The 25,797-nt window shown below is 37.7% G+C and overlaps 1 protein-coding gene across 1 annotated transcript; it reads left to right on the top strand.

Moving 5' to 3' along the window:
- The first annotated feature begins 745 nt into the window (after positions 1–745).
- On the top strand, positions 746–25,572 carry LOC121645319 (vasoactive intestinal polypeptide receptor-like). Its single transcript, XM_041993779.1, has 13 exons — positions 746–878; positions 3,608–3,701; positions 4,825–4,938; positions 13,335–13,441; positions 13,542–13,639; positions 14,684–14,813; positions 19,630–19,783; positions 20,609–20,669; positions 22,451–22,517; positions 22,604–22,695; positions 22,917–23,046; positions 24,129–24,170; positions 24,315–25,572. Exons 1-13 carry the CDS (start codon positions 819–821, stop codon positions 24,504–24,506), a joined length of 1,341 nt encoding a protein of 446 aa, XP_041849713.1. The 5' UTR covers positions 746–818; the 3' UTR covers positions 24,507–25,572.
- Positions 25,573–25,797: the final 225 nt, after the last annotated feature.

The following is a 25,797-nucleotide window of genomic DNA, read 5'->3' as shown; positions in this document are numbered from 1 at the left end:
GACATTTTAACAGTTATTGACAAATCACTCATTGAATCAATTCTCATGCTTAAGAGCCTATACCACCCTGGTTCAGTTTTACATGTAAGAACCAAGCAAAGTGTTCCCTGGTCATTAATCAAACAAGTAAAATAACTGGCAAGAACCAAGCTCAGTTATCTGTACATCAGACACAAGCCACAGAAAGCTAAACACATCATAGCAGACCCTACCCATCTCCTGCATAGGGTTTTCCAGTTACTATCGCCACCTTTACAAAATATCCCCTATAAGGAAAAATATTTACAGTATTCACATTGTTGCCAGAACCCTAAACAGGCAATAACAATTTTTTTTATTCTTCCTTTTTAATCCTTTATAATTCCGACTCTGTAAGGGTAGAGAAACAGCAAATAAAAATACCACAAAACTGTAGTAAATACATGTATTTTCTTTAAAACAGCCATATCAAATCAAATTAAATCAGTTTTTTATATTTTTGACGCGCGTGCTGCATGATAATAATGCTGTTTTTGAGCACGCTCATTTATTGATTACTGATGATCTTTCATTGCTTACTTATTGGCTTTTTAAAGGTAAATCTTTAGTGGGAGGAGGAGGAGGAGGAGGAGGTGTAGTATGAAAGGGAGGAGGTGGAGGAGGAGGAGGAAGAGGACGCTGTCCTCGGAGCTCTCCAAGAGCGCGAGACGCACAGAGTCAGCAAAGGACCCATTCAAACCTGTCTCGGATTCTCACAGCATTTGAAACCCGCTCTCACAGATTTTTTCTACAAGTTTTTTTGTTTTTTAAAGTATTATTATTTGACTAATCCAGAGGATATGTTGGCCCAATTTTTAAGGTTTATTTTCCTCCTTTACTCCTGCATATTACTGGAACCCGTGAGTATTCAACAACACTTGAGTTTTCTCATGACTTGAACTCGGGCTCGTTGTTAACAAAGCGTCACAGCTGATCTCCTAATTAGGCCACTTTTTAGGATGACCACGTAGATTTTTTTCTCCAGTTGTAGGTCTAAGTTGTATAAAAAAATGAAGTGCTAGGCTGCACATGCGGGCGCTCCCCTAAAAGCGCAACAATGTGGCCTCATGGGCATCTGGATTCATGTTTTGGTCAACGGGGTGTGAATGGGGGGACATGCATCTAATTTCTAAAGGTTTTTCCCATCATTTATGTTTTTAATTAGGAAAAATCATATTTAATCTTTAGACCTTCCACCCCAATCGTCCCCGTCCTCAGGTACCAGTAGCAGCTTGTTTTTTTACATGAATATTTGTGAGTTTTTTATGGTCCTATAATTTCTTTACGTGAGTATGGTTAAAATTAATTGCCATAGAGAACGTGTTGGTCTCCCACCTGGACACCATGGCAACCACCTTCTTTGTCTGTTTTTGTACTTCCACCTTACTCATTCACTTAACTGTCTCTTGTAAGCATGAATCATGCTGGAATCCAGTTGGAGGTTACTGTATGTGTGCACATCAGTGCACACTCATCTGTTTTGAAAACTGAGTAAAGGAGCCAAATATTCTTTAAAATGAAATCGTAATCATGACGATCCTCCTGGAAGTTTCTTCTTGCTTTTGCTAACTTGCAAAGCTGAAGGCAGCTCTGATCCATCACACTGTCAGCATGCGGTATTGCCCAATCATCACTATGGGGGCAGTAACACAAGAGTGGTGAGATAAATTATAACCTGTACAAGGGAGTCACCTTGTGTGTGCGGAGAAGCTGGAGTCGTATGGGCTCATTTTGTGGCTAACAATAGCTAAGTACCACAAGTCTGATTAATGCCCACAGAGAGGAGACTCATCCAGCTAAGTGAGAGTAATAAATCTTACAATCCTGCCAAGAGACTGTATAAATTCCATTGGTAAAACATGAGTGTGTTTACATTTGTGCTATATTTCTGGTTATGATTGGATTTTTGGATGTGTTGCACATGTGAACATCTTGTCCTGGATAATGTCCTATACAGGGTACAAGATCTCTTAATAAGTTGAATCAATTAATGCATTTGTTTCAAAACATGCACTAGGAAAATCTAAAAAGTACTAGATCCAGGATAAAATTCCATTCTTGTTTCTGCATTGCATATCGGTACATAAACGTAAAGTCAGTGCATGAGCAGCAACAACAGATGTGTATTTGACCTTTTACGGAATTCTGTAAAGTCTTGAGACACTCCTCATTTCTTTATACACCACCAGGAATATATGAAAATAATAGCAGGGATTTATTGAGCCATAAATATTATCACAGAATTAAGGAAAAAACAGAGCTTGTGCAATTCTATGAGCTGGAAAGTCAATATTTGGTAGTTTTATTCTTCAACACAGTCTGAACTCCCTTAGACAAGTAGCCTCCAGGAATAGTTCTCCTGGCATCACGAAGAACTTTCCAAAACTCTTCTTTGGATGTTGGCTGCCTTTTTATCTGTTCTCTGTCAAGATGATTCCACACTGCTTCAGTAATGTTGAGCTCCGTAGTCTGCAGAGAATGCATCTCTCCATAAAACCTCTTTCCACTGATTTTCAGTCCAATCCTTGTGTCATTTAGCATACTTTCGTTTTTTTTCTCCCCATTTTTTTTTCTTAAGAATGGCATCTTGACAGCCACCCATCCACGAAGACCATTTCTGATGAGGCTGGCTCAGATAAAGGACCAGATGCATCTCTCAGGTCCTGTTTCAGGTCTTTGCTGGATTTTTTCCTTATTCTTAAGGAAATCACATTAAAGTGCTATTTATGTGCTGTAGAAGGTTATTTTTTTTAAGCCTGTCATTTATTTTTTGTTTTTCTCTAATTAAGTTTCCTCAGATTTTTAGGGGCCCACTGCACACTATGCCTAGATAGTTTCATTTCAAGAACTGACTTTGAGACATGTTGCTTGTAAAAAGGTGCATAAAGAAAATTTCAAAGCATTAAATGGCTTAACAAAGAAGAAACGCACCTCTTTGAAAATGCTCAGGTTTGAGTACTGGACTGAAAACGACTGAAAAAGCAGGCAGTATACAAGAAAATGTTGAATGACCTTCAGAAAGTCTGGAAAATTATTGCTCAAAAATCCCTTAAATGATACATGAAAGTACCAGCAACTCAGAGGCAAAATATGAAGAAATGAGGGGGTGGCTCAAGATTTTACACGGCACTGTTTGTATAAACAAAGCATCATTTAACTCAGTTCAGTTCAGCAGACACAGTTTTACAACAGAAGAAAGTTTTTTTTCTAGCAGAAAAAAAACAAAGAACTCTTGTACCATATCTGCACTGGACGTTAACTTTGTCTTTTTTAGGCCATGTTTCTCTTCAAACAACTTTTTCATACAAATCCTGCTAAAATAAAGGCACTAACAACTCAACCTTTTTGTTTGAGTTGACACTGGGGTTATTTTTCTCTTTTAAAGTTTTTTTCAAGTAAAAAGAGTGCAACGTTTTTATAGAAAGAACATTTGTTGACTTCAAAGATTGTATTTCCCAGTTAAAGTTTAGCAAATATACCAAACTTTCCATGAACTACCTAAACTTTTCCAGCACAAAAACCACGCATCTGTAACTTTTACTCCAAAAAAGTAGATGGTTGTGAAGAAAACCCCATTTTCTTTCCGCAGGTGTTTTCAACACAGAGTCAGATGTGTGACCTGATTCTGGAAATAGACAAGGAGAAAAACATGTGTGAGGCTCAGATTGAAAACAAAACAACAGGTATGTATGTTTTGGGATTGCGTTTGTTTATTTATAACTAACTCATTTTAATGATTGCACTTATTCACTGTATATTTGCAAACCCCAGAAGTCCAGAAGTGCTTCTAACTGACAAAAAAGCTGTTCAAATCTTCCTTTTTGGAAATTTGCGTGGCTGAACTCCTAATTTTACACCTAATGTCAACCCAGAGTCAAATACTTAGCTTTAATGTGAGCTACAGCTATGTTTTTTTATTGAATTGTTAAAGAAGCTCTCAATGCAACTGAGGCCATCCTTGGTCTGCAAAAACCTCCAAAACTAATAAATCCCTCAGAAAGAGAGAAAGAGTTCATTTGCATACAGTGCATTTGTTTAAAAGAAAATACAGCAGCGAGTGTGTAATAATGAAAGTCACTTCACTGATTTGTTGTTTTAGGCAGGTTTTGAATTAGTTGTTCCCAAGTGGGATGCTGTATACCCTCAGCATGCAACATTTGATTATATTCTACTCAGTCATGATTGTGCTCCATGATCCTCTGTTGTCTGTGTGTGACTGAATCTACTGTTGATTCAAACTGGGGATGTTCTGAGGTGATCATTTCCACACAGCGCATAACTCATTAAACACCCATTAGCTTTTTAATTTAGTCATCATTTGCAAATGTATAGATTCCACTTGTTTTGAATGTTTTCCAATTCCTTGGGGTGCAGCTGCAAACAACAGCTTGCAAGGTGAGTTTTCATCGTGATAAATCGTCGAGCAGGTGCTGATTTAAAAGTGCTGTGACCTGATTCTGCGTCCCCAGTGCACACACACTGTGGAAAGTCACACTGATCTGTTGAATTCAAATTACAGTGTGTAACGAAGGACGAGGGACTGTTTTAATAGTCATGGTAGCAGCATGTTACCTCAGGTTATCTGCTGTTATGAACACAGGGCTGTAATGATGACTGACGTGAGCTTATGCGTTTAGGCTGCCATGGGAACTCCAGCTTTACTTTAATCAGGCTACTGTTTTTCTCTGGAGCGGATTGATGTCTCACCAGTGTGAAGCATTTTCCAAGCAAAAGTTTTTCTTAACCTTATTTTGATCTCTATGATTTCATAGTGTTTCCTTCCTTTTCTCCTTTCATCTTTGTTAGGTTGCAGTGGGACGTGGGACAAGATCACCTGCTGGCCCAGTGCTGACATCGGAGAGGTGGTCACCATCCCCTGCCCCAAATATCTTTTCTATTTCTCTGGGGACGTACCTCCACGTAAGTGTCATGATTAGAAAATAGGTTGTGTGTCTGCATACTGCAACTTTTTTTATTTCTGATAAATGATAAATGAGAGTTAGCGATCAAACATTTATACAGTTTCATTTATATAGTTTAATGGTGGAAAAGTTGAGTTGTAGGGTGGGGCCTCAGCATCAATGAACCACCCTCCCTGTCCCTGTATACATGCATCAGAAGGAAATTGAGTTATTGGTTGAAGTATGTCACAAATCCTGCAACACCATAGACTGTGGCGCTTTCCCTCTGAGAGATCATCACATGTTTATTTATAGAACAATTTACAGCATAAACTTTAAGTCTGCCTTTAAGCTACTTGAATGGGGATTCAAGTAACTTAAAGATTCAGTTATAAAATTAGGATTTTTTATAGAGTAAAGCTACAGTCAGGAATGCATTACACGTCTGCATGTTGATGTAGAGTTTTAATAGGCTTCTAGTCACAGTTTATGATGCATTAAGCTGTCTGACAGAAGAAACTACCAGCTGTGTAAATGAGAGCAGCCTTATTTGTAATTAGGCTATAAATATACACTTATATTTTACTGTTGGAAAAAGATGCACAAGTATGAGCTTGTGTGGCACACCTCAGTCCAGAGAGAGCTTTTTGCAAAATGACAACAAAACTAATATTCTATTCTATTCTTTGATATATATATATATATATATATATATATATATATATAATGAGAGAGAGAGGGAGCACAGCTGACGGCGGTAATTTGTGCAGGCTTTAATTACCTTGCGGCTTCTCCTTTGTTCATTTCGCTGTTTGTATTTGATTTATACGGCTTAACACTGCCCCCGCAATTTCTAATGGTACTGCTACTTTTTACTCCATTTAGTTATGCGTCTCCAAGCTCTCTGCAAACGGACTGAAATATGAAATGAATGCAGAGGAAGAGCTGAAGGCTCCATCCATGTAGGTATGCATATGCATATTTAATGTTGAGCATAAATGATCCCTTACTGTAACTTCCTGTAAAGTCCTAGAAGGATAATGTGAAGTGGTGATTTGGTTTTATACTGCAGCCTTGGAAATGGAAAGATGTCACTAAATTCCACATATGCCACCATCATTAACTGTTCTCTGGACACGAGCTCATCTGAGATGGACAGAGAAACTGCAGAGATGTGTTTTACTGACAGAGAAATTTATTTTTAGCTGCTTTCAATTTGATCAGTTGTTCAAGTTGCTCAATGAAGAAACTAAAATAATTGAAGTAGAAGTTAAACTGTAGTTTTTTGTACCATTTTTAAAAACTTATCAACATTTCTGGAAACAGGGTTCGTACACTCATCATGTGACCAAAGATGCTGCCTTAGGTGTGCTGGATTCAAACAACTGCTAATGCTTCCTTATATAAACTACATAATGTTATTTATAAGTGATTGTTATGTGTGGTGCTCCTCTACTAACCACCAAAAAGAAAGAAAAAAACAAACAAACAAGACAAAGGTGTAATTAATCTATTTATATTTATGTCTTCAACCAAAAAAATATTTTTAAGAGTAATAAATAAATAAATATTACTGCAGTTATTATGTTGCACATTTTTGTGTCAATCATGTACAACCATATCCCTGAGTCAGAGATTAACATGAAAATTAATGAGTATGTCTATTCACCATGCCAGGACTTAGTTACAATTCCCAATATTCCCCTCATCTTGAATCCTTGCCAATATCAACACAATCCACATCTTAGAGAATAAACAGGAATCATGAAGCACACTGTCACACAGACTCAGACTCATTACTAATGACTCATTTTTCCTGATACTTCTTCTTATTCATAGCAAAGGATATAATATAAAAATCAGAATACACGGCTCTGCTGAACGCTAAATAAACAACATCCAATTATAGCGCCGTCCACCCTCAAAGCAACAAGCTGTTTATTCGTCCGTCTTTAATCTGCGAAGGCCTCTCAGGGAAGCAAAGCTAATTATGCAGAAGGGAAAACAGTACTGAAAATGTACTAGATGATGTTTGCACTGTAGTTCCTTAGATAATTCCCCTCAGAGTTTCCTGCATTTCTCAATTTGTCGTTAATTACCACACCGAGTCGCTTCACTGTAATTACACTGTAAACGTTGAAGGAGCTGTGGATTTGTATTCAACGGGCAGAGAAGCCTTAATTTCAAATGAGAGCCATGAGAAATGTTACAGAAGTTGAAGTAGACTTAAATTTGTTCAAAACTTTGCAGCTTTAAAGTTTTTTCAAAGCTGCACCCAAGAATTCAAATGAATAAAGTTATTAATGTGTAATTATGTACATGTGGTAGTTAAAGCACAGTAGTCTGCAGGTACAGAATGAGTGACATGTGTCCCTACTTCCTCATTAACTTTACTACTGGAGAATTTTTAATGTGTTACTTATGTAGGTATTTTTACATACGTAACGTTTTATGTAAGTATATATGCTTAAAAATGGCTGCTCTGAAGTGGCCTTACAAATGCATTTGCTGTCTTATGGTTTAAATCATTCTATTTTTGGCAGGGTTCTTTGTTTGAAATTCCAGGGTTGACTGCTTCTAATATTTTATTTCATTCAGAAGTTTTTGTCCTGTGTTACTAAATAAAACCTCTTCTTTGCTTCTACTTTAACTCAAACTTTATTTATAAAGCACTTTTCATGCTGGGGCAATACAAAGTGCTTTACATGAAAAAATCAATTCATGCATATTAAAAATAAAACGAGCCTTTACACACACCAAAAGAGACTATACAACAACAACAACAAAAAAGCAAACAAACAAACAAAAAAAACACTCAAAGTCTTTCACAAAGCTTCACGCACACACATGCACACACATACACCAAAAGCAGCCCCCCTCCCCCGTTCTCCACAAACATGACTCCCCGATCTCTGTCTCCACACGAAATGCAGTATAAAACACTAAAAGTGATAAACATCTGGCTTCTACATTCATTTCTTTGGTTTCACATTTGGTGATGCCTTGTCTCTCCTTTGCTGCTGAATTTTTATTTTTTATTCTTATTTTTATTTATTTTTCTTATCCTTTCACTTTTTTTAATGCACATTAAGCACCTTCAAGGACTGGCATTATTTAATTTTGTTGTACCAGTACATTGACAATAAAGACATTGAATTGAATTGAATAACTTGCGGTGGAAGCATTGCTTTTATGTCCAAATTATTAATTGAGGTCATGTATGTTAGTTTATGGCTAATGTGGAAGTGGAAATAGGAGAGGTCCATCCAAATGCATGAATGCATGTGCTGCTTTCATACATACAGTAGATACAGATGTGCATCTATACTAAGCCTAATGCAACAGGTCCCTGGTCTTCCACACCATTGCTGTACTTAAATCAAGGTTAATATTTCAAACATCATCTGGATTGTATTGTTTATATAATCAACCTGTGTTTTTCAAACATGTTGAAGTGCTGCCTGTTGCTGAAATCCAGTCAGTTTTTTCCTTGTCATGAGAGACAGTTTAACCAAGGATTTATTATGAGCATATGAAGGCTCACTGCAGAGAGGAAAGGCTCTGTGGGAAGCTGCACTGTGACCCAGATGGGAAATAGTGTGACCTGAGAGCGGATAGCACTCCAGGGAAAATATGGGGAAGAGAGATGGAGGCAGACGAGGTATATTTCCCTGAAATGTCAAAGATTCAGAAGATCAGCAGGTCCCCATATGCTGAGTGGGATGAAGACCTAACCCTCGACAGAAAGAGAAGTTGTTCTAAGTGACCTTTGTGACTCTGATGCATACCAAATCAATTATGTTGTAAATCAACTAATCAGTGAAGGTCTCTGCTGGTTAAACCTGCTCTGCTCTCAGGTGTTGTAAGGAGAACTTAATTAAGGAATGATGAACGGTCTGGGGCTCTGTGCATTTTAAATTACAACTGGAGCAAAGTGGGGACCTTGTATTGTGCTGTTTTACACTTTATTGATTTAATTAAAAAGGAGCTTCAGAACAATGAGAGGTCAGCATTATATTTATTTGTTGATAAGATTCCCTTTTTTTTTTTTTAGTTAATATATAAAACAAAATATGTAAAAAGTCAGTTTTGTCTGGAGCAGTTGCGAAACACGAGTTATTGACACATCCTGAGCCATTCGTTTTAAAAGGCTCACGCACTAAAAACAAGCATTACGAAACATGGCGCCACTGAGATCAGGAGCCAAGCTGTAAATTTAGTTGAGATAGTTTGACATTCTCATGAACTCTTTACCTAGAAGGTCAAACAGAAACACTCATTTATTTATCTGTGTTAATAACATAGACTCACCCCTCCTACCAGTCTGATGGTGACAGAGTGCCTGGTTGTCAGTGATTCCTTCTACAGGCCATAACACTGTTAAAGCTAATATAACATTCATAGCATTTTTCTCCCACAATTAGACATGATAAAGTATTTGAATAGACTGTACCTTCTGAAAATGGAAACTGGAAATAAAAATGATTATGGACTGATAAACTAATTTCAGCTCTCCTCTTTATCATGCATGACTCTGAAAATCCTTGCAGTCATGTTTTGGGAAATGATGAAAGCATTCTTCTGGCAATCCCTCAAACAAGCCAAATCCAGTGGTGGCATGGGCTGAAACAGCAGGGGCTTATCTTTGTCTTTGTGTCTTGTCATGTTGTTTGAGGAAGCTAAGCCTCAGTCTTCTCTGCAGTACGCCGCTCAGGTATTTTGTGAGCTGACCAAATTTTAATGCCAAATAGATTCTAAGACTTTGGATTGTTGGCCATTTCCCAACTCCATCTTGATTCAATAGTGTCTGTGAAATGATACGAATGGGAAATTTGAGGAAAGTCCACTATTTAGATTTCCACGGCAGCCTTTAACCCACAGACTAATCTGTCATTAGCACTCGCAGCTTTTGTTCTTTAGTGTCCCAAAAAGAGATAAGTAAATGTGACAAAGAAACATTATACAATAGGAGATTAAACAAAATCACATACCTATCAGTCCGTCATACTACTGCAGGATTACATTACTCCTTATAAACAGATAAATATACTATACAGCAAAAATCCTTGAATAGAATCAGACAAGAGACCATTTATACTGGAAACTCAATTTTATTTCAGCTGGTTAGGTGATGTACATTCACTGTACAAACAGAGTAAAAGGATGAATAATCCGATTTAGATTTCATGTTGTTTAGCCATAGAAGTATTAAATCATATCTCTGTAGCTGAATGAGAAGCAATTTCAAGTAAAGGAAAAAAATCCATTCCCTCTTTTATTCCCTTTTTCTTTAGTTTTTCTCTGGTCCATCAGAGCTGAGCTCTGAAATTTTCTATGCTGCATTCAGAGGTTTACTGTAATCTGCCGAGCTCTCCTCCATTGTATTTTAGGTTTAATCTCTTACACGGTCTTCTTTTACTTTGCTAATCTAATGTCTACTTTACAGGTTCTACTAACGTGTAGTAGAGACAGAAGTGGCTGCCTCATTGCTGGTTTGCTGGATTTTAAAGCCTTATTACTTATTACACATCCCTTTTTTAATGCCACGAAAACTTAAATCTGTAGTTTGTGTATTTGTTTGAACCAGCTCAGTTGTATTTGGAAAATTTTGGACAAATATAGAATTTAATGGCAGCAACACACAAAAGAAAATTTGAATGGGAAGCAAAACCAAACATGAGTATCAGTATCACCGTTCTGTAAGAGTCTACAATGAGCAGATTACTTGATGACTGGTAAGGGTGTCAGGATTGGGTATAAAAGGGGCATCCACTAAATGCTTTGTGTTTCTAAGAGTTATGCTATTGAGGCACCATTTTTTTCTGAGAAGTCTGCTTAATTCATCAGGACATTCCTAGACCACATTCTGCATGACTGCATTAACAGAGTTTTTGTGCTGATTTTCTTTCTTCAGTTTAGATCTGTTTCCAATTGAAAATGTATCACAAATAGATGAAATAGATGAAACAGGTGACAACAATGACAAAAACCTTCTCTTTTCTTGTCAAATAATACATTCAGTTGCCACACCTAAGCACCAAAAGAAATGAGCTGTCCATAGTAATATTTACCTGTCCAAATGGTTTATTGACTCCAGCTACTTGTTTTTGGCATGGTGAACTCTACAGACAGCTAAGCTAATCTTTCCTAGTAGGCTTAAGGACTGTGGTCTGTGCAACTGGACTCATTGATTTGCTGCTTTTGTTTGTTATTTGTGCGCCACAGTCAGAGCAGTTGTCTCAGGCACTTCTCCGTAACTGTATGGGTAAGTCGTCAGCTTTCTGGTTACTTGACAGAGTCATCGGGCTTTCTGTTTAAAACACCCACCACAATCACAGGACTAGGGCTGAGTTTATTAAACTAGTTTTCTGGCTAGGCAGTTAGCTAGAAGAAATTGTGTTCCTGCTATGTGCATGGTCATAACCGTAATAGGACATAATCGTAGCCTATTGTATCTGTGTAGATTTTGTAGTTGTGGTGTTTAGTGGCTTCCTCACATGTAAGACATTTATTCAGGTCCAGTAAAATTGACATTAGTGTAAACATACCTACTGTGGATATTTCCCAAGAGAAGAAGTCCAAGAGAGGATATCTTGAGAGAAAAAGATTGCAGAGCATTTCAAGATTGATTGTAGAAAACAAGCAAATCCCTAGGAGTGAGTGTGAGCGTGAATGGCTGTCCAGGGTGTACCCTGCCTCTCACCTGCTAATTCCTGGCATTGGCTTCATATCCCCTGTGACCCTGAAATGGAATAAATTGTATAAAAATGGATGGTGTTTTAAAAAAGTAAATATTTCACTGTGTGAACTCTTTTCTTACAAACATGAGCCAAGTTGGTAATGCTGCTAACTGGCTGAAATCTGGACACAGGTTCTTCTTGTAAAACTGCAACAGTTATGTGATTTCACATAGTTTTATTTACCTGGCTTAGACTTCATATCAGTCCAAGCCAGGTCTCAATAAAATCAAGTGACTTATGAACATCTTTCCTGGTTTTAAATGTCAAATATTCACAGAAATTACAGTCATTTATGGACAATGGCGCTCTCCATTTTCCTCTTCTGTTGCTGATGATTGTTTTCCTCCTTGAAGTTTGGTTCTGGTTAGCACAGCTACTTTATCTACTGAATCACAACCGCTAGCAACATAACATATGCACCATCCTCTGGGGACACAACTCTCCGTAGTTATTTTCTTTTGAACCACTGAATGGAAACATGTCTTCACATTTCTTTGATTTGTGCCTCATGATTCTTGCTTCTTTTTGTGGCCTTTTAAAAAGCAACAGAAGTAACAGAAACCTAATTTCAGATTGACTCTGCAAGCCAATGAAAACTCAACTATGTGAACAAGTGTTAACTTCCTTATTCTGCTCAGTCAGCTGAAGGCAGATCTGTTAACTATATCTGGTAACTCTTGCAATGAAACTGTTTTGGGAATGTTGGATACTTTCAGAAACCTACTGATGCACTTCCTATTAAGTGTAGGAAGTGCATCAGTCCAATTTTTTTTCTGGCACAAACTGACAGCTTTCAACCCAATAAGGATTCTATTGTGACAGTGAACTCCTAATTTTTGCAAGAATCTTGTTGCCTCACAAGGTAAAGAATCAATAGCAGAGATGAATCTATGAAAACAGAAAGATTTGGGAGGAGAACAGTAGAAATGTATAAACTAATTAATTTGGAGTACTCTGGTGTAGTGCTACCTGCTGAGCTTTACTGTGTGGTAAACTATTCTGCAGAAACAGAGCTGGGTTGTACTTCCGTGTTTTTGCCCATCATAAGGCTTAAAGCTCTGCTCTGCTTAGCTCAAGTCTTCTTGCTTTTGCTTTACTGGACTAAGTTGGGATCCAGTGTGCAGAACTTTTTGGAGCTCCTCAGATCTCTGCTTCATACCCTTGAGCATCTGAAAGCTCTACTGATCTCTTTTCGACTACATTACACTTAAGTCTGGCAAGTTCTCAGCTACTGAATGATTCAGAGCTCTGCTCCGCTTGTATATGTTAGATAAGAGAGACCTTTCTTCCCTTAGCCATCAGTCTAATGCACTTGGACCTTTTACCTCTGGCCCATTGGGCTGGCCTGAGCAAAAACATCTCTGCTTGAATATAGGCCTCCTGGTGTGCATGAGTGTGTGTGTGCAGGCTGAGAGTAATTAGGAGACTGATGGAGGCAAGTGCACATGGGAAATGTTTTAGCATCTCTGGGCAAGTTGGACAACTGATGCCCTTCAGTCAGTCCTTTCTTGTGCTTTTAGTGTTTGGAAGTATTCCAGAGGGAAACACAGATGTATGAGTCTCACAGGAATACTTCAGTGACACAATTAAGTATGAGTAAATGTAGGGGTATTTAATTTACTGTGCTATTGCATGAAACACTCTGAAGTCTTGTTTTTGCCCCTCTGCTCTGTAGGAAATCTGTCAAAGACCTGCACTGCAGATGGCTGGACCCCGATCAGTATGGACTCCTACATAATGGACTGTGATTATAATCCCAACAACACTGTGGATGAAAATTCTGTTAGTATAGCAAACTACTGCTGTTGTGGCTTCCAATTAAATGTCAAACTCAGTCCAAATGATCTGTCTCCAATTAGACTAATGGAATATGTTGTTCTAGGGGGAATTCTTCGGCGCCATCAAAGTGGGTTACACTGTCGGTCACAGCGTGTCACTCATTTCTCTGACAGTCGCCATCGTCATACTGTGTCTCTTCCGGTAAGTAGATTCATCAAAATGCTGTTTTAATGTCACCGCATAAAGTCTTTTCCATCATTTAGAACAATAAAGCCCCTTCGCTCTCTTGTTTTACACTGTAAGACCTGCATTTTATAGAGGTTTTACAGCGTTTTAAAGACAGTAATTCAAGCAGATTTTGTGGGGGAAGTCGTCAAATTTACACATTATCTGCATCAACTCCTCGAGCTGTAAAGTAAAACCAATTAGATGGCCTGCTGTTGTTCACACCATGTTCTTTCCTGGCCATATGTCTTGGGGTTACAGAGAAAGACTTAAGTGATACCGATCTTTAGAAATCGCTATGTGCTGTTTCTAGTAAGAAGCCCGCTTTGCTCATTTTGCTTTTGGACTGTTTATGTATTATGAGCTAAACAACAAGGCATGTGTTTACTCCTTTGGGTTATGAAATGCCATTGGCTTGCATTTTGGAGCAGAAACACAGGATGTGAACATCCTTTGCTGTTTACTTTCGGCTTTATATGCAGTGTTCAGGCAGCTGGTTGATGCTGGGTGTCATTTCACCCGACCCGCTGCGATGACTTGCCTGATAGGTTTCCACTATTCAATCCAAGTCCTCAGCTCAGCGGGAAAGCATTTGTTTAAAAAGTTCCCAGAGGAGAGAACTTGCATCAGTGACATTTTATCTGCAAGTCTCTCAGATTTGTTGCTGTTTCCTTCTCTGCAGAACGTCAAAAAAATTGAACCAATATAAAGTGTGAAGTACATCCACAAAGCCCTTCTTAGCAATTGCAGGGTTTATGTGCTGTGACATTTAGATAACAGTCCAGTAGGAACACTTTAGAAAGCAACAGACATGTATCACAAACTACCCATAATTACTGCTCTCTCTGTAATTTGGCCCTTGCAAGCTGATGCATTAAAATTTCCGGTGAATATTACTGACCACTTTTAGTACTTTGCTAAATTATTTTCACAATGAGTCATGAATACAGATCTTGTCTTCTTTTTTTATATATAATAAAAAAAACCCTTCCGTTTTTTAACCAACCATGTCTCCTCCAGGAAGCTGCACTGCACAAGAAACTACATCCACATGCATCTGTTTGTGTCTCTCATACTGAAAGCTGTGACTGTCTTCATCAAGGATGTTGTTCTGTATGATGTCGGTGAGACAGACAATTGTCAGTCATCAGTGAGTAAAGTCCACTCTTATTGCTTTGTGCTACTAAAAGCTGTATTGGACTTGCCAATAGTCATGTGAAAAAGAAATGACACCCCCTTTCTATGCTAAAGTTATACATGTTATGATAAAATAAAAATAATCTGGTCTTTAATAGATGTTAATAGTAAGTAAATTCAACCTTTGATCATCCACAACATGTGACATATTACACCATGCCATTATTTGTTTTGCAAAAACTAAATAAAAAGTCAGAAGTAGTCCATGAACATCTAATTAAACCCTGCGATTCAATAGTTTGTGGAACCATCTTCACCAGCAGTGACTCAATATAATGATGTTATCTGTCTTGTACATCATCGTTGGGGAAATTTGCCTCACACTTCTCTAAAGTGTTGCTTCAGTCATTGCGGTTTGTGGGAATTCATTTATACACACAAACTGTTATATGTTGCTTTAAGGAATCTAAATAAACTCTTTAAAGAAGCGTGGGGCAAATTTCATTGAGGTTTGTGGGCATTCATTTATGCCCACAAACCTCAATGCACTGAAGCAACACTTTAAGGTTTGTGTGCATAAATGAATGCCCACAAACCTCAATGAAATTTGCCCCACGCTTCTTTAAAGTGTTGATTCAGTTCATTGAGGTTTGTGGGCATTCATTTATGCACAGCTCTGTGAAGCTCTTGCAACAGCATTTCAATCAGGTTGAGGTTTGGACTTTGACTGGATCATTGCAACATCTTTATTATTTCCTTTTTCAGCCATTTTGTTGTTGGTTTGATGTTGTGTTTGGGATTGTTGCATGAATCAATTCCAGCCAAGCTTTTGCTGCCAGACAAATGGCTTCACATTTGACTCCAGAATACTTTGGTATACAGAGAGTTCATAATGACTGCAAGGTATCCAGGTCCCGTGGCTGCAAAACAAGTCCCTCTACCACTTTGCTTGACAATTTGTGGAAAGAGCCTGTGCTCATATGCTGTGTTTGGTTTTCTCCAATGTGGGAAAAAAGTTGTGAAATGTGGTTTCTTAGCTTTTGGAGGCTACAAGGCAACAATGGTTCCAGAAATGTACATACTGAATGTCAATGTCCCATCAGTATGAATTGGAAGCACTGGAGTTTATGTTTTAAAAGTTATGTAGTACTAATACTTTGCTAGCATGCTAACTGAGGCCTGCAGAGTCTAAGATGTAGCTCTTGGGGTTTTTTTGTACGGTCTGAGCTTTTGGTGAAACTTGTTGGGACATCCACTCCTGGGCAGATTGGCAGGTGTCTTGTATATTTTCCGCTTGTGAATAGTCTCCTTTACTGTAGAATGATCAGACTCCATATAATTTGGAAATGGTCTGATAGCTTTTCCCAAATTGATGGACAGTAACAACGGTTTTTAAAAGATCATTATTTTTGGTTTTCCTTCTTGGTATTTAGATGCTTCAGGCCAGCAAAATACCCCAAACTCTGCTTTTATGGAGGTGAGTGTACTTACTAATGACCAATTAATCAATTGCATTTCATTAGTAGAAGCTGGATGCCATTTGTTTTTAATTCTTATCCTTAATATATTTGGAAGAAGTAAGAGTATACTTAGTTTTTCACAAACTGCTTCTACATTTTGGTTCAGTTTTTGCTAAATAAATAATCTAAATTAAAGACCTACAGCACCAGATGATATTTTATTATGTCCTTGTAAAATCTTAAAAGTGAAAGAGGGTGTACTTTCTTTTTTTTTCTTTTTCTTTTGTGTGTCTGTATTTATTGAATCTGCACTTTGTTGATTTTCCTCCTAAAGGTCTGACATATGATTTTACCTTTTCAACGGCTTCTTTCTGTCTTTAGCTGAGGGGATTACTCACCCAAACTTTACTGACTTAAAATGCATTGTCTCAGAGTTTACTTAATGTCCTGGGTGTAGCAGTGTTTGCCAAGGCCCTTCCACTCCTGAGACGATGTTTTCCCATTCACCTGTCGAGCAGGATGTTGTGAGAGTTCCTGTTTGCTCAACATTAAACCTGAACTGCAGATGGCTTTGTCAATAAATCACATTCAGAGCTCCAATATCTAGTTTGAATCGCTTTATCTTGGCAACAACAGCACCATAAGTGCTGAGTTAACATAGAGTTTGATAAGCTCCTGGATGTGTTGCAGCTTCATACAATACATCTGTTTTCATCTTGTTTGAGGGATCAAGCCACCAACGTCAACGCTGTTCTCTCAGATCTCTGAGTTTATAGCTTTATTACAGAGAATTTGATCAGCACACTGTAAATCAGCAGCTTTACTATCTCTAAGTGCTGACCATTAATGGCTAAGTTTAGATATTTCCTCTTTGGGGTACACAGATTGTTCTGCTCCAAACACAGCTGCTAAATCTCCTAAAGGTTTCTAAATTCCACAATTTAAAAAAACTGTTTTATTTTAAAAAGCTTGTAAAGTTATTTTTTTTAGTAAAAGTTTTATCCTTTGTTATTGCTTCAGTTTAGTTGGTATGAGAGGCCCCACTTAACTTGTGAAAACACTTCTATAGGGCAGTAACGTTGATAAAATAAACTTTAAAACATTAAGTTTTTTTGCTTTTTTACTTTTTTTTTATTAAACATTGAGAAATTACATGGATATGTACATAAATTTTCTCCTGTTTGCATTTTACAGTTTCCTCCAATTTGATAAATGTACACAAACAATATACATATAAACATACACCTACAAGTACATGCACATGTATTTATACACATATATACACAAAATACAATGTATATACGATGCATATACACACAACAACAACTAAAAAGTTAGGACAATATCTAAAAAACAAAAAAAATACTGTACTTAATAGAATTTAAATTGTAGTTGTTTCAAATCTGTTTTAAAAACGTAATTTAATGTATGTGTAATGTGTCAAAAAGGGGAAAAAAAGACATCTGATGTAACATCTTACAACTACAGTAAATGAATCAACCACTAAGGGTTTATAGGGATGAAGACACGAGCATCCCAGACTGGCTGAGTCTTTCAGGAGTAAAGTTGTGGAAATGGAGGCCTTTTCTTTCTTTTTTTTTTCCAGCAAAACAAAGTCAACCTCTCACTTATGACAGCATGATTTTGTGGAAAGAGAACTTGTGCTTTGTGAAACAAGGAATGCTTTAGAGAAATCTGAACAGAATGCTGATTTCCTCATGTGGAAATGATAACACTGCCAATGAACGTTTAGTTAAGAAAGTACTTCATTTTAATTCTTCTCCTTAATTTTTACAGAAGTAGTCAGAGTCTACTTATTTTCTCACAAACTACTTCTGCAAACTACCTGCAATTTAAATTAAAGACTTGCATTACCAAATTATATGTCCTGTCCTGTAAATTACTACTCAGCTGTAATGATCAAAACTCGGAATATCCCAAGCTCTGCAGCTTTGATTACAACCACCATATTTTAACCTGTACCTCGTATTGCCCACAATTTTAAGAAACTTAAGAATACACAAGTATTTAATACACTCACCTGACGCTTTATTAGGTCCACATTGTAAATACCTGGTTGGACACCCTTCTGCCTTCAGAACAGAATTCTTGGTTTCATAGATCAAAGTGTTGGAAACATTCCTCAGAGGTTTTGCTCCATGTTGACATGACAGCATCACACAGTTGCTTCAGGTTTGTCGGCTGCATCCATAATGAGAATCTCCCGTTCCTCCACATCCCCAAACTGCTCTATTGGATTGAGATCAGGTGACTGTGGAGGTCATTGGAGGACTCATTGTTATGTCCAAGAAACCAGTTGGAGATGATCTGAGCTTTATGACATGGTGCATTATCGTGCTGAAAGCAGCCATCAGAAGATGCTACACTGTGGTCATAAAGGGATGGACATGGTCAGCGACAATTCTCAGGTAGGCTGTGGGGTTAAAATTATGTTCTGTTTGCACTAAGGGGCCCAAAGTGTGCCAAGAAAATATCCCCACACTATTACAACCTACCAACAGCCTCAACTGTTACTACAAGGCAGGATGGCTTCGTGCTTTCATGTTGTGTGAATTGTAGCCTCAGTTTTCTTTTCTTAGCTGACAGAAGTGACACCCGGTGTGGTCTTCTGCTGCTGTAGTCCATCTGCTTCAAGTTTGAACGTGTTGTGTGTTCAGAGATGCTATTCTGCATACCATGGTTGTAACCAGTGGTTATTTGAACTACTGTTGCCTTTCAATCATCCCAGTAGATCAGCAGCTTCTGAAATACTCAGACCTACAACCATACTGTAATTCCCTTTCTTCCTCATTCTGATGCTTGGTTTGGACTTGTTGCCTTGACCATGTCTACATAAATAAATACATTGAGTTACTGCCTTATGATTGGCTGGTTAAATATTTATGGTAACAAGCAATTGAATAGGTGGACCTAATAAAGTGGCCGGTGAGTGTTTATGACAACAACCATATAACATATATGGTACATCAGCAAAAAGAAACCATATATTAAATTCAGATGTCTCTATCAGACCTCAGACCTACTGAGGTACACTGTGATATAACAGTTGACATAAATCCCAAATATAATTGCAGTACTTTAAATATAAATGTCAGGTTAACACTGATTTTACAAGCAGCACAGCCATAAAGGGACACTAGTAGATTCCCCTGTAATTACCTGATGTAATTACCTGCAATTACCTGGTGCTTATATTCATTAAGTGTCTCTGTCAAGTCAAACAGATTATTTTTTTATGTGAGTCATTAATTTTACAGATATACTGAAATGTTTATGAGACTAAATTTGCTTTGTATTTAATTGTAATGGAATAATTCCTTGGTGAAGCAACACTTGCATATTTTTTAGGTGGGCTGCAAGGCAGTGGTGGTCTTCTTCCAGTATGGGGTCATGGCGAGTTACTTCTGGCTGCTGGTGGAGGGTCTCTATCTTCACGCCTTGTTAGCCGTCTCCTTCTTCTCTGAGAGGAAGTACTTCTGGTGGTACATCCTGATTGGTTGGGGTAAGTGCTCATGCCAAACACAAATGGCCACAGACAGCTCAGAGAATCTCAATCTTAAGAATTTCTCACCTGTCCACTCTTCTGAAGGGGTGGCTTTGAAATCATCAATTGTAATCATCAGACAACCAGGAGCATTTTCTTCAATGAATTCTATATGTGCTGCAGGGTATGCCATAAAAATAATTTACATGTAAGGCTTTACACATGCAGCAGAAGCTTTGGGAAAATGCTTTTCCATCTGAATGTGATCGGAGGCAGCAGCTTCTCTGCTTTTTTCTGCTCATGAGGAATTCTTCCATGTTTTAAGTGTCTATCGCAAGCATGTAGATTGATGCTTTCTTCTTAGCAGCAACTTTTCATTAAAATACATAAATTGATATAGAAGAGCTGGAAGAGCTCTTGACTGCTTTCAACTTATTTCTTTTACCATTTTGCATTTTTTCTCCCTTTGGTCCTACAAATTTCTTTGATGTACATGTTCAACAATCATTCTCGAATGTATTTCTTCTATTAAGTCAACAAATAATTAAAACTGGCCTGAAATGAAGGGCCTGCCAGCAGGAAAATGGGGGGGAGAAAAGTCCAAAGATGAACTAATATTGCCACAGAGGACAAGTCATGTTTCAAATTCTAAGCATACCCAAAATTAAATACGGATTTGCCCATTAAGTCATTCAAAAGATTAGCAGTGTACACACACGGAAAGCTTAACCACTTATTTGGTCATTCTGAGCCTCTCCATGTTTGGTTTTAACACACTGGATATTACTTATCGTTTTTCATAGACACAACATTTAGTCAGTTCTGTTTTTTTCTTGCTTGCAGGGGCGCCAACCATCTTTATCTCTGCTTGGGTGATAACAAAGGCTTATTTAAACCACCCAGGGTGAGTTTTAACATTATTTTAACCTCTTAGAAATACACCCTTTCCTACAAAACCTAGTGATCATCACAGCAGGTTTGTTCAACACCAACACAAGTAAAACAGACCACCAAGTCTCTCACTTATTTACTTGATGGCCGATGTCTGACTGATGTCTCTTTTTGAAATTGAGGAGATATTTCTCTCACACAGTTCTTAACTTAAAAAAATAAGGTAAAGGCAAACTCAACTAGGTTGTGTAGACCTACATTAAACGGGTAAATCAAAGTTTAACAAGCTTAGGCTAGCAGATTTGTAGTTTGGGTTTTTACAATGTGTGATTCAAGTGAATAAACTTTATACTTTATAAACTTTATTTATGAATAAACTTCATGTAAATTTACTTTTGTGCCTTTATTTCATATTTCATAAAATGACATACCAATATTCAGTATGTAGTCTCTATATAACTTTGTGATAAGACTGCATTGATGAAGTATCAAACAAAATCAAGTTTGTTTTAAAACACATTTAAAACAATCACAGTTAACCAAAGTGCTGTACATGTACATGACACACAATAACAATAAAGATTTAAAGCACTCAAAAAATAATATCTAGTATCTAAAGCACTTTTCAGTGCAGATGTTCATTTATTGAACATACCAATTTTCCCTAACCCTGTGATGATTTCCATTGAAGCAGAGGAAAAGAGCTTAGGAAAAGATGACTAAAAGTCATTTGTTTGACAATTAAACCATACCCAGGGTCTGCTTGAATAGCCTTTGTTTTTGCTTAGGAAGGTTACTAAGTGGTACTAAGTGAAAATGACCCAGAAGTATATACATAGCAGCAATGCTAAAAGGTGCAAAATACAAAGGAAAGCAGCTTCAACCTTGGATTGGAATATATATATATATATATATATATGCTGCATATAAGGAGCTGTAATGCTTCTTATATTGTCTCCTAAAGTATAAGAAGTACTGTACCATTCTTTTCAAAAGAAAGGAGATAATTTATTCCCATAAGCCATTACAGTTTCAACGCCAATGAAATGTTTTACTAATTTATTAGGTTGTACTAACTGTGATTTGTGAGGATAAATATGATATAATAAGGAATACTGTAAATATACTATGCAAGAAATCATTTTTTTTATTCCAAATAACAGAAAAAAATAATATTTCATTAAAAACTGCATTTCCATTGGTAACTTTGCTAAAATAGCTGTTAGGTTTTTATTCTCTCAGAATAAAACATGGAATAGAACATGGCAGCTGCCATATTTGTGCCACTATTTTTATTATGGTATCTCAGAATGGACAAAAAGCACTATTAGTGAGAACCCTATTAGCTTTTGATGATAGATGTTAGAGCACCATTTAGGATAATTAACGCCTTAAAAGGTTTAAAGAAGAATAAAGTACACATTTACACAGTTTTGAAGTGGTTACCTGTAGTGCAGTTATTGCTGCACCTTGGGCCACTGGATCCACTCACCAATGAAAACGTGTTCGTGTTTGGAAGAATTTTGGCCACTGATGGCCACCATCCATTCACAATTGTCCATCTTTTCCACTAGATGTCAGTAATTCTCACACACCATGCCTTTAAAATCAGATAATTAGTCTTTATACCAGCTTCTAAGTTAAAGATCAAGTGAGGGAAAGGAACACGTTTGTTTTTGCTTTTATTCAAGATCATTTCAGAGATAGCATTAGCAATGAGCTAGCTTTAGCACCAGATTTTTTTTTTTGTTTGTTTTTTTGGGTTATCATTTTGTGGTCACTCTCCTCTGTCAGATGCTGGGAAACAATTGACGACAATCCTTGGTGGATCATCAAAACACCTATTTTAGTTGCCATACTTGTGAGTCACTGCACCTTTTCATGTGCAACATTTCAGAGACAGCTCAGCATAACGCACCATTAACCAATGTGTTACTCTCATTGCAGGTGAACTTTTTCCTCTTCATTTGTATAATCCGAATATTGCGACAGAAAATGAATTGCCCTGACATCGGAAGGAAGGAGTCCAATCAGTACTCGTAGGTTTTCAGTGCCAAATGTCAACAACTCTATCATAGCAAAGGTTACAGTCATGTCTTATCAGCTGAGACTGACTGAATTATTATTCTGCTGTCAAAGTTTTGTGTTGAGCAATAGCTCTTGCTTAAAAACTAATACAGCTTTGACATACTTTTTTTGTGGCTTTAGAAAGAAATGAGCACCAACCTTATTCTAATCTTTGATTTTCTGCTACTTTTAGGAGACTGGCTAAATCTACGCTGTTGTTGATACCTCTATTTGGCATAAACTACATAATATTTGCCTTTATCCCTGACCACCTCCACCCACACATCAGGATGGTGTTCGATCTTGTACTTGGGTCATTTCAGGTAACATATCCTTTTACTTCATAGGCTGTGTTAGGCCTGCACACACATAAAGATTATCGGGCTGTTTTTGTCCCAGTTTTCCCCCTTCCCGACCTAGGATGGCAAAAGCCTATAATCTTATAAGATTTTCCTATAAAATCATCATTTTATTTGAGGTGTATTGAGAGTGAATTCATCCCGATAATTGGCTCTGAAACGGGTCATGGCTGACAATTGGAAGTATTAAACATGTTTAATATTTACCACCAAAAGTCTTGACATGTGTGAGGAAAGCTGATGACTCCTGAACTGTGACTCTGTGGATTGTGACGTGGAACAGAATGTAGCCAATCAGAGAGCGAGCTGACTGGGGAACAAGGAAGGATATAAAGTCCGTGTTCACAATTAATAATAGTCCCAAGACCACCATCATTCCCTCGTCTTGTATATCCTATTCCATGCCGGGTGTTGTGTTTTCCGGTTGTTTTTATGTTTCTTCTTCTTCGTTTTTGTTAGATCACATTTGGTCACGTGAGATTTCCGGCTCAGAGGACTAGATTCTAGATCGGTTGCAGAACAGCATCATTATGTGTGTGTTAAAAATTGTTAAATGCCTGATTTTTTATCTTTATATATAAGGTCTCGAACAAATTAAAAATCTCATCAAAAACATCCTTATGTGTGTACCAGGCCTTAGGGACCCTGCTGGTCATACTTTCCAGAGTCAGTGAAAATGTGACTTCTTATGTATGAATGGGTGTCTGATGATCCTTCTACAAAACTGGAATGTTGCATTTTAATAGTTAATTTAGCATATTTGAAAAGTGAGTTATTTGATTGACCAAGTGTTAAACTAGAAGCTGAGAGCAAAGTGCAACATTGAAAATCTAACAGTGGAAAGTATTCATAATTTATAATCATTTCTGGCCCAGAATAATATTTCATGGGAGCAAATCCCAGACAGCTACGCAGGGAGCTTCCCGTATCAACCCTGATGTTGGTCATAATCTTACTGTCATTATTCATACAAAAAAATGTTGAGTGTTTTCCCAGCTGTGCTATCTAGCACAACTTCTTCTTTTATCTGCTTCTCTCTTTAACAGGGTTTTGTTGTTGCAATCTTGTACTGCTTCCTGAATGGAGAGGTGAGTAAATTCAAATAGAATTAGCTCTTTAAGATGTTTACTGTTCTTTTATGTATCTAGATCTCATTTTGCCTCACCCTCCTGCACGTCATAGCCTTTTACTCGCTCCTCAACTGTTTGTCCACATCTCCGCTTCTCCTGCAGGTGCAGTCAGAGATTAAGCGTAAGTGGCGCAGATGGATGCTGCAGCGTTTCCTGGGCGCTGACACTAAGTACCAGCAGCCCTCCATTGGCAGCAATGGCAACAATTTCAGCACCCAGATTACCATGTCTACCAAATGCAGCCCCACAACACGACGAGCATCTGCATGTCAGGAGCACCTCTCTGCCATTTAAAATCTGTGGGAAGGTGACTCACCCATGTTTTACCAGGATATGTGGCCAGTAAGCGCTGCGGCAATACAGCAAGTAGAGGGAGTTCTGAGGGTCGGCATGACATTTTAATACAGAAGCCCATTTTATTTCTTGTAATTTTATGGGTTAGCCATCAAAAATGACAGCTGCTCAGTGTTTTTCATGCTAGAGTGGAAAGTCATCTGAAACCAAGTAAATTGGTGAAATCACTGCAAAAAGAAATTACACTGCCATTTTTACAGATTGCATTAAGGTACATTTAGTCAGGAGAACATCATTGGAGTTTGATTGCACAGCCAGGTTCACACTGACTCATAGCCAAGCAGACTAGAGTGTACAGCAGTGAAGCACTTTGGTGAAATCCCACATCAAGTCTACTTGAATTTACCATTGGCAAATTATAGAAAATCAGGTTTCAGGACAACATTAGCAACAGTACAGTAGCATGCTTCTGCAATCACAAAGATCTGTGCTAGGAGGAGGAAATGGGACTCTTGGCTGGTATTAATCTGATTATTCTAAGAGATACAAGGATAAAGCCAGAGACAAGGAGTATCCAATAAGAGAAAAGATGTTTTTATTACGAGCATGTGTTACACAAGAGAGTCCAACCACTTAACCTAATGGCCAGGGTTGCATAGGGGACAAATGGTAACAACATTAATGACACTGCCAGGCTGTTTTAAAAAGTAGTCACTTGGGAAGGGTCTATAGCATGGTCCAAGTACTGGATGTTCCTATCCTGTTTTTGACAGCTTTATATGGGGAATACACTTTGTTAAATTACTGCCAGATAACATTCCAGCTCAGTAAACACAAGCTCTAGTAAAGTTTAGCTCAGATTACAGGGGTTTCTGTTTTGTCTGAGGACACAGTGTCATATCAGATAATCCTGATGCATCACATTAGTCTGTCATGCAAAGAACTGTAAATAGATATGTGGTAACGATTCCTAACTTTTGTTAACTGGACTGCATATGGTAAATGGACTTGTACTTATATAGCGCTTTCCAGTCAGTTTGACCACTCAAAGCACTTTGGACTACTTATCACATTCACACCCCGATAGGCACATCGGGAGGCAACGTGGGGTTAAGTGTCTTGCCCAAAGACACTTCAGCATGTAGTCAGTGGAATCCTGGAATCGATCCACCTACCTTCCGGTCAAAAGACGACTGCTCTTCTTCCTGAGCTACAGCCGCCATAAAAAGTTACTATTATTGTATTTATTGTTAATATTCTATTGTTGTGCCACCAGCAGATGTTTTCACAA

This window comes from Melanotaenia boesemani, chromosome 8, assembly GCF_017639745.1.
Source record: "Melanotaenia boesemani isolate fMelBoe1 chromosome 8, fMelBoe1.pri, whole genome shotgun sequence".
Lineage (NCBI taxonomy): Eukaryota > Metazoa > Chordata > Actinopteri > Atheriniformes > Melanotaeniidae > Melanotaenia > Melanotaenia boesemani.
This window is presented reverse-complemented; position numbering and strand designations above follow the sequence as displayed.